The sequence below is a fragment of the Talpa occidentalis genome, unplaced genomic scaffold (genome assembly GCF_014898055.3).
Source record: "Talpa occidentalis isolate TD23 unplaced genomic scaffold, MPIMG_talOcc4v2.1 talOcc4.5, whole genome shotgun sequence".
In the NCBI taxonomy this organism is placed as follows: domain Eukaryota; kingdom Metazoa; phylum Chordata; class Mammalia; order Eulipotyphla; family Talpidae; genus Talpa; species Talpa occidentalis.
This window is the reverse complement of record NW_023604861.1, coordinates 136,956,090-136,968,430: the sequence shown is the minus strand read 5'-3', so window position 1 is coordinate 136,968,430 and position 12,341 is coordinate 136,956,090. Positions and strand designations below refer to the sequence as shown.

At 52.7% G+C, this 12,341-nt stretch overlaps 1 protein-coding gene and 1 long non-coding RNA gene across 3 annotated transcripts in view; one reads left to right on the top strand and one right to left on the bottom strand.

Moving 5' to 3' along the window:
- YWHAQ (tyrosine 3-monooxygenase/tryptophan 5-monooxygenase activation protein theta) overlaps positions 1 to 6,042 on the bottom strand; it is a 30,114-nt gene extending 24,072 nt beyond the window's left edge. Inside the window, exons 1-2 of the mRNA XM_037528539.2 lie at positions 5,967 to 6,042; positions 5,306 to 5,633 (exon numbers count right to left, since the gene is read on the bottom strand). Coding sequence (XP_037384436.1) covers positions 5,306 to 5,599 — 294 coding nt within the window. The 5' untranslated portion in view covers positions 5,600 to 5,633; positions 5,967 to 6,042. The remainder of the gene's footprint in view (positions 1 to 5,305; positions 5,634 to 5,966) is intronic.
- Positions 6,043 to 6,558: 516 nt separating this feature from the next.
- On the top strand, positions 6,559 to 10,286 carry LOC119259566 (uncharacterized). 2 transcript variants are annotated; one of them, XR_005128498.2, is made up of 4 exons: positions 6,559 to 6,687; positions 6,812 to 6,959; positions 7,031 to 7,314; positions 9,081 to 10,286. It is a non-coding gene; the product is annotated as an uncharacterized LOC119259566 (long non-coding RNA). The 2 variants fall into 2 exon arrangements; XR_005128497.2 differs by lacking the exon at positions 9,081 to 10,286 and having other exon boundaries at positions 7,031 to 9,074.
- Positions 10,287 to 12,341: the final 2,055 nt, after the last annotated feature.

Sequence of the window (12,341 nt, the reverse complement as noted above, 5' to 3'; positions counted from 1 at the left end):
GCTACAGGAGATATGATATGGCAGTGGACTGAAGGCAAAGGAATGCTTCCTTTCTTATTCGATTTTGTGTCAAGCTTTTAATTAAAAAAAAGTTACCCACTTGGATGCGTTTCGCAGAGTAGTCAATTCAGACACAGAAAGCAGGTTAAGTGGCTGCCGGGAGGGAGATGGGAAATCTGTTTAGCAGGTAGTTTCGGCCGGGAAACGCGATGACTGGCGGGAGATGGCTGCACATATTAACATACCGGATGTTACAGACCACGCATTCTAAATGCTAAGTTTTACATTATGTATATTTTATCAATAAAAAATGTTATGTCATCTTCCATTATTATGATTTGGAAATTTCATTTCCAATAACTTAACCGTTAATGCTAGCACAAAGCTGGCAACAAGCATATCCCGCCCCCACTATTATTTATAAAGGAAAAAAATTATGTACAACCTAAACGCTCGCTAGGACACTAGTATAATTATGCAAATCCATATAAACACACACCACGGGGTCAGAAGTGTGGAACCACATATGTGCAACTATTACCAGCAGTTACGCATGAGAGGGGACTATCTGCTGCTCCTCGACTGCCTCTTCCGGTCAAGAGTTCACTGTGATTTCAGTTGGATCTTTTTCTCTGTGCCTGAGTTTTTAAAAGAGCAAAGCTCTGGGCTGCAGAAGCAACCGTGAGGTAGAACTTTGAAAATAGAAGAGCCACTGCAGTTCAGACAGAGATGCTTTAAGTCACAGAGTTAAGTAGCACAAAATAGTGACAAGGGAAAAAAACGACCAAAGTCTAGGCAAAGGGTTCTGACAAGACACCAGCATGTCAGGAATAGCACCATCCAGAGCAGGTTCATACTGATTGCTGACTTTATGCTCTCACCCAGAGTTTCCAAACATTACTGATGCTCAGTACATTCTAAGCATTACAGATACTGGGGTGGGAAATGCTTCCTTGTGGGGAATTTTCCAGAGGATTCTATGAGGTTTATTGCATTCGGGCCTCTAGTCTCTAGATGGTAGCGTTACTCCCCACAACCCTTCCAGGTTATGATAACCAAAAAACTCAAATGTCCCCTGGAGGGAGGAAATTCACCCTGGCTGAGAGCCACACATTTAACCCTGCACTTGAAAGCCTGTATGGACAATATTCTCTTCCATCCCATTCCAATCTGCCTTCAACAAGCTTATAATCAAAAGAAAAAAAATCCCAATGTGAAGGCATTTAAAATTGTACGCACTATCCTACATACACAGGAGGCTTCAAGATGACTGACACTGGGAGTTTTGTCTACCACACATCTCCCCTCCCTCCCTCCCTCCCAACTTATCAACACAATGAAATTCCTCAAACGAGCGCTCCACAGTGGCCTTCAGCAGCTACCATATATTCGGGGCTGAATGCGTGTCACTGAATTTCATCTGGGGTCACCTCACCTGGTTCAAATCCTTGCTAGCTCTGGGACGCGATGTTGACTAAGTCACTTAACTTCCTCCACCTCAGCTCTCTCAACACAGAATTAATACTATGCACTTAATACTATGCACTTAAGTAAGGATATAAAGTGCTTAAAATAGTGCTTAGCAAACAGTAAAAATTCAAAGTCTGCTGTCAGCTAGTATTTCGAGTAGAAGTCTCCAAGCAGGCGATCGCCACCAATGTGTAGACAAAGACGAGGTGAGAGGCGAAGAAACTTGCCTGTGGTCAACACTAGAAGGTTATGGCGCAGTGATTCAAACGTTAAGATCTACTAGTCACCAGGGACAGTATCGATCTTACTTCAAAATAGTAACCAGCACGTATTTTTTTTAAGCGATTAATTTAGGACACTTTACAACACACAACTAAATTCAAGAGCATGGTCACAGAGCTTAACACACTTAACACAGACAACCTGCAGAGCTGATATAGATTATTATTTTAATGATTCTAATTTTTAAAAACCGGAACACAGACCTTAGCTCCTGAAACTGTTCACACGTTCTGTCAGAGCAGCTTGCTGCAAGGCCATCGACACCAAAGGAGAACAGGCCCGTCTGAGAAGACAGTCATCTCGCGTACGATCTCGAGCGTCCAGGCCTAACTCCAAGGTCACTACCTCCCTAGATGAGAAGTCTTGTCCCTGAGTCCCAGAAGGGCTCTGTGGACTCCCTGGATTTCTCCAACTGGCCCTTAATTGAAGACACCCACACACTGTGCACGAGCTATTTAGCCAATGCCTGGTTGTCATTCAACTTGTTCACCTTTACTTGAACTTTGTTCCCAATACTCCTTATTAGGGTCACCGGTGAATTCTGCAGCACCCCTTCCTGAAACCTTTTCACCCAGGCTTTGCCACATTTCACATCCTGTCAACCTGGACTTGAAAAACTACTTACTTTAGAGCAGGGAGGAGGAGCATCAGTAGACCTACATAACCTTATGGTCCCAAGAGGAAAGATCTGGAAGAGCCCCTGAAGCCCTGGCCCACCCTGTGGCTCCCCAGAGCCCCGGACAGGGGGAACTCGGGACTCTCCCCCGCCCTCCCGTGGGCTCCGTGAGGAGTGTGCACCTGGCGAGCTGGGCTCTCTTAATATTCTTTGCTGTTTTAGTTACACATTTGGATTTTAACCCCTTTTCCTGCCTTCACGGTTCAATAATCTCTCTCAGTGAGGGATGACCGAGGGGTTGAAAGTTGTCCGTCATGTTCATTTAAAAACAGCCCAAATAACCCCAAACTACTGCACGAAAGGGCAAGAGGCGGCTGGGTCTCTCCTGCTGTGTAGAACCAAAATCCTGCCGCCCCTTACTAGCCTTCTATAAAAGTCAGTCTCCCGGCTCTGTCCATACCAGGGGCCATACTCTGGTCTCTTTGCTGATCAAAGGGAAAACAAAAGAAACCTTATTTTAGCTCTCATGTTCCGAAACTTTAGGTCTCACTCTCCTTTCCTCATATTGTTGAGACTCCCTATTAAGCGGCTAATTTGTCCATCATCGGTCCTGTGCCAGGAAAGCCTATCCTGGCCTTGACCACCAGATGACAGACAGGTAATCAGTGCTGGACCCGCGAATTCCAGGTGCTCCCACATGCACACCGAAGTCTTCCCACAAATGACTGAAATTCCCGCTGATAAATTATAGCTCCTCCCTCCCTTTCTTTACACACACACTGCTTCACACGCAAATCTTCCCTCAGAAAGCCCTGTACACACTCCTCCCCGGGGATGGCCGCCCTCACCGCTGCTCCCTCAATGCCAACTCTAAAGTCCCTGTCTCTGCAAAGCCTCCCCGAGGTTTCTGTTCCTTTGAGTCACACAGCATTTGGTTCATAACAACCTAACGGAACCTGTCGTTTACACTGTGTTTCTTTCATTTCTCATGCACACTCCTGATGACAAAGCACTAGAGGACAAAATCTCTAGCTCTCAGCTTTGCGCTTCCCCACACTGCCCGGCACAGTGCCTCACACATCCGAAGCTTTCAAATATAGTTGCCAACTTAAAGGTGGGCCTCCCAGGACTTTTGGACACCAAATTAGTCTCTTAAGGTCTTTCACTAATAACTACATTTTACGTATGCCTCACATTAATTCTTTTTCACTTAGTATTTTAAAAAAACTGTCCTAATTTCAGGGCAATCTGTATAAAAAGTCTACTCCAAAAGGTATCTGGGTCTCTCCAAGTCACTTATCAAATGAGCAACTCTCCTCCACTCAAGCCTACTCTACACCAAAAATGCATTCAACTCAACACCTCAGGGCTGAAGCACAGTTACTTAGAGCCATCACGAAAACTGTCCGAGAGGCACAAAATAAATATTCCTTGTCAGAGCTAGCTTGCTAGAGAACAGAAAAATCTTGCGGTAATTCTGAAAGGCTGCAGGATGACCAACTGCCAAGTAACACCTGAACAGGAAAAGAGACTGAAACATGCTGAGAGTCCCCAAAGTAATATTCCTTACTTCCCAAAGTAAGAGGAAAACTTCCCATTAACATATGGAATTCCTGTGCGCTTTCCCTTGATCAGAGCCAACGCTGTCAGTGGCCATCACCACACGTCACAGATGCCCACCGCTATTTTTAAGGCAGAAAACTCCTTGAGCCCAAAGGCAATTCCGTTCACAGAGCTTTGGTTAGAGCCTCCCCAGGGCAGGCAGGGAGCGGAAGCCAGGGGAAAAGCAGGTATCATAAAATCTTTCCCTCACAAAGTAAATAATCTCAAATAGTTCTCCACCGCAGGGTAGATTCTGGATTGTCTTTGCCACTTTATACACCATCGCCATGACTTTGTTCATTTTACCTGTTACTTGTGCTGGAAAAACAAGCTTAAAGGTTGATTTTCCTGCCTCTCAAACCCAACGGGACAGAGAGGGGTTGGGAGGGAAAGCAGCAGCACCTCCCTCTCGAAGACACACCATGGAGCGCGCTTGTCTTCTGACCCACCTACACATGTGCACAAATCAGTCAAAAAACACAGGCCTCTTGTAGCGGCGCTTGAAAAAATGGGAAACAATCAGTTCCTATTTTATTAGCAAGATGACTCTTGGCAGTATCAAAATATTTTAACACTCCAGGAGACGGTGCCGGTATTTAAGTTTTAAGCACGTATCTCAGAGACAGGCAGATCCGTGCAATGACAAAGCTAAAACCCTTCTCTCTCATGAATGAGGGTGAACCACGGCAGTCACCCACTCCACCCTATGCCCACCCGTGCCGCGGGTGGCCAGTTCAAAAATTCGGAGAGCTGTCCTTGCCTCCGCTCCACCAAGACACAAATTCCACACAACACCTTAGTGCTGAAGCACAGTTGTGCAGAGCAAGAAAATGCTGTTAATGCTGACATTTATCATTCTATTCCCCAGATTTACCTGCGCCTTTTTCACACTCGCTGGACCCCACCCCTCCCCGGCCTCCACAAGGGCAAAGCTCCTGAGGCCGGCTCCCTTGCAAGGAGGCACCTGCTCAGATTTTCGAGGTGAACTTCCATCACCAGGTTCGGGACGAACACCTACCACGCTGCCCAGGTACCGTCTAGCGGAGATACCCCGAACCTGCGTCCCACCTCAGCCTGGAGCCTGCGAGCCGCCGGAACACACGGGGGGGGGGGGGGCTCTCCCGGAATTTGAAGGAGAGCCGCAGCCCCGGGCGAGCGCGCCTGGGTGTTTCCAAGTTCCACCGCGCGGGAGAACCCCGGCGCGCTCGGGACAGAGGCGCTCCCCGGGCCGGGCGGCCCCGCGGTCTCCGGAGCTGCAGGGGCGCCGCCAGGAGGCCCGGCCCCCCAACCCCCCGGCCCCCGCGCCCCCGCCGCCGCGCGCCGAGCCCGCCTCACCAGGACGGTGGTGCAAATGGACCTCAGCTCGGACTCCACCTTCTCCCGATAGTCCTTGATGAGCTGCAGCTTCTTGTCCGAGGCGTCCGTCTTCTGCTCGATGCTCGAGATGACGCGCCAGGCGGAGCGGCGGCCGCCCACCACGTTCTTGTAGGCCACGGACAGCAGGTTGCGCTCCTCGTTGGACAGCTCGGCGCCCTGCTCCGTCACGGCCTTCATGCAGGTGGCCATGTCGTCGTAGCGCTCGGCCTGCTCGGCCAGCTTGGCCTTCTGGATCAGCTCCGTCTTCTCCATGGGCGGCGCGCGCGGGGCTCCGACCCGGGCGAGGCTGCGGGGGCGCGGGGGGCGCGCGTCAGACAATGCCCCGCGCCGCCGCGCCCCTTTGTCCGCCCGCGCGCGCCCCACTTGAATTTCCCTCCCGCCGCCGCGCCCGGCGCCGCCAGGCCGAGGTCCCCGGGCGCGCGGGGGGCGCGGGGCCCCGGGGCGGGAGGCCGCGCCCGCCGCGCGCCGCCGGCCCAAGATGGAAGCGGCCGTTGGCCGCCCCTTCCCGCCGGGCCGCCCGGGCCGCGGGGAGGCCGCCCCGCCCGCGCCCCGCCGCCCCGCGGCCCCCGCGGCCCCCGCCCGCCGCCCGCCCGTCGGGGCCCGGGGCCGCCGGCCTCACCTTGTCGTGTCCGCGGCCGCGGCGCGAGTCCCACCACTTTGATCCGCTCGGGGCTTTAGCCGAGGACCCTCCCGTCGCAGCCTACCCCGCCGCCGAGGGGCGGGCCGTCGCGCGGCGCCCTCGCTCCCGCCGCCCAATGGCGCGCCGCCCTGCCCCGCGGTCCCGCCTCCCTCCCCGCTCCTGGCCAATGAGGGCCGAGCGCGCGGAAGGGGGCAGGGGGCGGGCGGGGGAGCGGAGGCTGGGAGGGCGGGTCGGCCCGGGGAAGTTCGGTTGGCCGGCAGGCTGCGGCTTCGGCCACGGGGTTTCCTCCAATTAGATCCAGGGTACAAGGACGTCACTGTTGCCATGGCGATGCTGCTACCAACGCCCCTCGCCGCCCGCCACCCCGGCGCTGCGGGGCGCGGCGCGGGAGCGCCCGGCGGGAGACCCGTCCTGCCCCCGCGGGCCGCGCGCGCCCGGATCCGCCGGCGGGTGACACCCCCGCGGCCGAGCGGCCCGCGCGCCCCCCGCCGCCTTCCCGCCGCGGCAGAGGCCGGGCGCCCGCGACCCCGAACCAGCCTTTCCAGACGTTTCCGCGGGGCTGCGGGTGGGAGACCCCTCGGCCCGGAGAAAGCGCGCGCTCCCTCCCCTGGTGATGCGAGTTTGGGGGCCGCGCCTGAACCCTAGAACCGCCTTGTAAAATTCCCGGGAAGGTCCAGGCAGGTCTCTCTGGCAGTGCCAGGTATTGCGATTTTCCTTCAAAAGGGAACTGCCATGAATGACAATTTAGAGGAACAACGACTACTCCCTCCCCCCCCCCCATAAATATATAAGCAGAAAGCAATAGCTTTTATGTGTCTTTCCAGCCTCCAGGTTATGCATCTGAAGACACATCTTGCACACCACTGACTGACGTGTGCACAGTTGTTATTTCCTGGTGTCGTTTTTGAAGGACTCTTGAGAGGCCAAACTCCCGCACGTGGGCTTCTGACTTTCCCCTAGTGACCCTCTGAGGTGAGGAGGACTGCCCAGGCGCCTCACAGGTGGGGTTCTTGCTTTCTCATTAAACTAGACACTCCCTTCAGCCACTCCCTCTCTCCTGGCACTTTCCAGGGGACCTGGCCTCCAAATAAGGTGACCGTCCCGGGCGTCTGGGAAGTGGCTTCTGTGCCTTCTGAAGATGAGCTCCCCCCTGGCTCCCCAACACACGCACAATGATGCTGGTTCTAGCACATCCACAGAGAGTGGACCGTTGAAACCCAAGAATGTCACCACCAGAAAGAATTTCTAATTCTGGGAGGAGACCCCGGGAGATCTGGCGAAACTCGAGAATGGAAGAGCTGAGCGTGCAGGCAGATGGCCGGAGAAGGTGTGGACTTTCCAGAAACCTGAACTCCCTCCCAGCTGCCCCTCCCTGTCCTGACTTGTAAAGGTTGCTTTGTGCTTTGACAGACAGGAGAGGTCTGGGTTGGAAAGGGCCTGTGTTTTAATGCAGGAATGCCTTACTGTGTCCAGTGTTCTAGTGGAGAGCTCTGCTGTTATTTCTGGAATCCCTGGGGCCAGACTGCAGACACAAGAGTGTTTATGGCCGTGTGGGCTGGGGTGGAGCCGGACACCAAGAAATCCCAGTGGAAAGAATTTGCATGTGGAAGGTCAGATAAAATGCTTTCTGTATGACCAGTGAATTTCAAGCTTACTGAAATTAGAGACAAACCAGGCAAGAGGAGAAATCAGTGGGGTGGATGGACGATGGAGACCCTTGAGGGGAGTTATCAGGGGGCTGAACCCCTGTAGCAGTCTGGGATGCGCTGCCATCTCCCCAGGTGACCTTAGTCACATCTAGGTTTTTTTGTTGTTTTGGGGATTTTTTTTTTCTGCTTTCGTTACTCAGTCCTTAAAATTTCTGCTTTCTTTCAAGCATCGCATATTTACTGAGCATAACTCATATAGCTCTGATCATCTGGGATCACGGGTGAAAAGTGCTTTGAATCGATGGCACAGACTAAAATGGTAAAGTGTTTTAGGAGAGTCCGGAAGAATAGGTGTGTAGCTAATGACCACTGCACGTGACAGGACTCAGGTAGGAGAAGATAGAAGTTCTGGAGCCTGAATTCCCCAGACACACAGAGAGATGACACGTTTGCGTCATTCTTTGTGTCTGTCAAGCACTTTTAAATCTTTTGCAAGTACTAACACATTTGTTCTGCTCCGTGACACTACAGAGTGCTTGCTTTCACGGCCAAGGTCTCCATTTCATAGATAAGAAAAGTGAGGCACAGAAATTATGCGTCACACAGTGAGGGGCAGAGCCTGGACAGAGCAGAGTAGAGTCTGGGGCCAAAGCCCACCCGGAGACATTCTTAGTGCTCTGAAGACTCTAGGAAAGATCAGATAACTTTGTCCTCCAGGAGTTTCATCCTAGAAAATAGGAACCATGTGGAGGAGAGAAGTTGAGGGAACCAACTGCTAACAAAGAAAGCACTGAGAAGTTATTACTCTGTTTATTTGCTGGGTTTGTTATTTTTTCTAAATTACTTGTGAGAAGCTTCTGGGGGAGGAGCACACTGAATTTGAATCCAGAAAAGTCTAAATCCCAGCCTTGCTATTTATTTGGGTTCGACCTTGGACATCACGATCCTTTTTGAACCTCAGTTTCCTGATCTGATAAAAGAGCCCCTACCTCAAAGAGTCCTCAGTGGAGGCCCCACAGGACAACGCCGGCCAGATTACATGCGTTCAGTAAATACTGCCTCCTCCTTCTTCCCCTCTGCTGGGGTGGAGTCCAGGGGGAGGAGAGAGACCCCTATCAGGCAGCCAGGAAACTCTGAGCCTATGAAACTTTGGTGAAGGATTATTTCTTGAATCGTGTTTTGGTTAGTGGGGTTAATGACGGAATTCAGCAACATCTCAGCCCTGGAGCGAGAGAAAATTCCCCAGCAAGTGTCCTTCCAACTTCATCTGCAACATTTGCTCTTCCTGGATCCACAACAGCTTTCAAACTCGCCCTGACACATCGGTCCTCCAGGGTCCCCAGCCCCCCAGCCCACCCTGTAATTTTGGAATTTGAATTTGCTAGTTCTTTATAATTTCTCTCTCTCTCTCTCTCTCTCTCTCTCTCTTCCTCTCTCCCCACAGACACACACACATACAGTGAGTCTTCACTCATCGTCATCGACAGGTTCTTGGAAACTGTGACTTGAAGCGAGACCACACCTAACATGAGCAGGTCCCCGCATAAGTCAGTGTGTTCAGTGAAGCCTGGGTTTCTTTCCTCTCACCGGAGTCTGCACAAGGTGATACTGAAGAAGCTTTGAGGATCTGCTGTGCTCTTGGAAGGGCCGTCCCAACCCTTAACTTGGCTCGGTTTTCCTTAGTTCATTCACCACAATATTAAATAGATCTACCACGTGCCAGCCACTGGGGAGGATTCCCAAAATGACGAAGGCACTGGCCAGAGAGCACCGAGTACGGACCTGGAGCTTCCTTTTCAGCTCTCATGTGTCCGGTCCCTGATTTCTAAGCCCACGGCACCCACAAAGGCTTGTTTACAAAAGTAGAGTAGAATTATTCTGGGGAGTCCCCCCTTCTCCCCTAACGATTCTGAGTCAAGGAGGAGCTGGGGCTTCAGGGATCCTGCGGGCAGGCCGGGATCCAGGCTACTTCTAAAATCTGTGCCAGGTGAACAGTTCGCAGGTGGAAAAAATAAATTTTAAAACTGACGAAAAAGCTCAAGAGGCTGGTGTGACTTAGCGGAAGGGCACACGAGCCACACGTCTCAGGCAGGGCTGGGAATATAGCAGTGAGCCTCGATCACACACACAGAAATGTTCATTATGTCTTATTTTTTGGTTTTCTCCATCCATCCATCCATCCATCCATTCCTCCCTCCCTCTGCCTCTCTCTGTTTTTATCCATGTATCTAACTATGTATCTAGCCTCTGTCAATACGTATTTATTTATCTACATATCTACATAATTTTTAATGTCCAGAGTGTTTTCTTTTCAGTTTTGGTATATAAAGCAACAAATCTTCAATCATCTCCCAACTTATGACTCATTTGCAGACAATTCAGGACAACTGAATGGGTGAATGGACACAGGGCAGCTGGAACAATGCACACAGGAATTGATTGTGTGGTCCTCACACAAAGTGCGATGGGAGGAGGGAGACATGAATGTGGGCTGGAGCGACTTCAGATTTCAGCCTCCAAAGTTCTGCGGAGAAACAGTCAGGCCAGGAAAAGGGGGGAAGTGCAGAGACCATGATGGTTTGTTTCTGACCTTCCCCCACTTGGGTAGAAGCTTCTGGAAGGCAGGAGGGCCACAGCTCCCGAGCAGGAGTCAGCTTTAGACAGGGCTGTACCCCGAGAGGGTGGCCCTGGATGTCATGTCGGGCCGCAGATCCCCGGGGAAACTAGTGATGTTCGCCTCCAGGCCCCTTCAGCTGGGTGATCTCGTGACACAGGCAGCCTGACTTTGAAGCGACTTCCCTGCACAAAACCTTCTAGCGGCAGCTCGGGGCTGGACTGGAAGCCTGGATTCTCCTGTCTGTTCAGCTGCACTGCTCACCAGAAATGTGCTCTCACACATTACCTAACTAACCTGGGCCTCAGTTTCCCCCTTTATAAAATGGGGTGATCGTAATCCTACCGACTTCTTTGGGTTGTTATGCGGCTGGCTGCAGTAATGCCGGAAAGTGCCGTGACCACTAGCACACGTGTTTGCTGGTTAGACAGATTCAACTCAAATCTTTGACTCTTAAGCCCCCCGGGACCCTCCCCCACCTCCACTCCTGGCTTCTCTCCTGGCTCCCCGCTCCTGCTTTGCTTGTGCTTCCAACCCTTCTGAGCTTTTCTCCAGTGCTTCCTCTCGGCCAGCTCTTCGGCTCCTCTCTGCTCCCAGCTGGTTGAGCCCCCCTCTCACGCGTGTCCAGACCCTGCCTGGCTGAGGGCATCAGGGAGGCAGAGCTACGTGCCCACCTAGCAGAGTGCTCGGCAGGGGCTTTGGGTACCAAGAAACAGGCGCCAGGATGGACGAATTAACCCAGGCTGGAAGAAGGAGTCCCAGCCAGGCTTGCGGTGGCCGCAGGCCCGACTGAGCCCAGGCCTGCTCAGGACATCTTCAGGCTCTGGTCAGGGTCCAGCCCCACTGGGGACCTGGGGGACTCTAGCTGGGAAAGGCTGGAAGCTCCAGGGCCCCCGCCAGCCATCCCTCCTCAGTCCCTTCCAGCTGCAAACCCCAGTTGCACTGAACACCAGGCCATTAAAAGAACGCAAGGGTTATTTTGGAGGGAAAGACTCATTCGGAGGATGAATAAACTTCAGACCATTTCTCTTCTGGTTTCTTAAAAGCAGAATAAGGACAGGGAAGAAACTGGCGGGGAGAGGGTGAGGTGGTTCACCCATCCAACAAAGCTTGTTCCATCAAAAGCCACCCCTGGAAGAAAGTGGATCCCTACTACCTGCCCTGCTATTAGCATGCCACAGGTGCTCCGAGACGCGAGATCGCTGGGATCCATGTGGACGATCAAAGGCTCCCCAGCCACACCCGGGCCTGCAGCTCTGAGACTCAGCCGGAGTGACGAAGCCAGAGCCGCTTCGAGGGCCGGCACAGGGGCAGATTCTGACTTGGGTTCACACATTATGCAGTAGCCACGGCCTCGGGTGCCCCACCAGCTTCCTGAAAAATAAAGGGGAAGGACAGAAGTGGGTCTCTTCTGGAGCCCATGAGCCCAAATAAAAGAGATTTTTTTTTTTTTTTAATTTAGGACGTCGGTGAAATGAGAATTTAGTCATAGTCAGCCATTTGGGGTCTTTGATGGGAAGTGGTAGCTGCCACACAGACACCCCTGGGAGACTGGAGAGGCTGCTGCGGACGCCCAGCCTGGACGTGAGAGGAGGCAGCTGGGGGCTGGCAGCCCTTCCACTCCCCAGGTCTGGTCCAGGTGCCACAGGCCCTCAGGGCCTCCGAGCCTTCAGCATTAAAAGCACAGTTAGCTGGTAGCAGCTCAGAAAGCAACAGTTTCCTCTCCTTCCTGAAGACTGGGGTGCCAGCTTGGGCAAGGGTAATTTCTGCATCAGAGTCCTTAGTTGCAAGTAACAGAAACAGACTCATTGGCTGATAGATAAGACCATCACTCCCCACCCATGGTGAGGGGGCCTGGCCAGCCTGGGCGGGCAACGGGAAGGGATTGTGGCCGAGTCACCGCAGACCCCACACAGAGATGCTGAAATCTGAGGGGGCCTTGCCACCTCCCCCCCTCAAGGGATTCTCTGCAATTTTGCTTCTGTGGGTCACTGTCTCCAGATTTACAACCCTCGGTGGGGTGTCTGGCCAAGTCTGAGTCAGGTGACACACCTTGCTAGGAGACAAGCTGAGGCAGGTGAGTCTGGAATC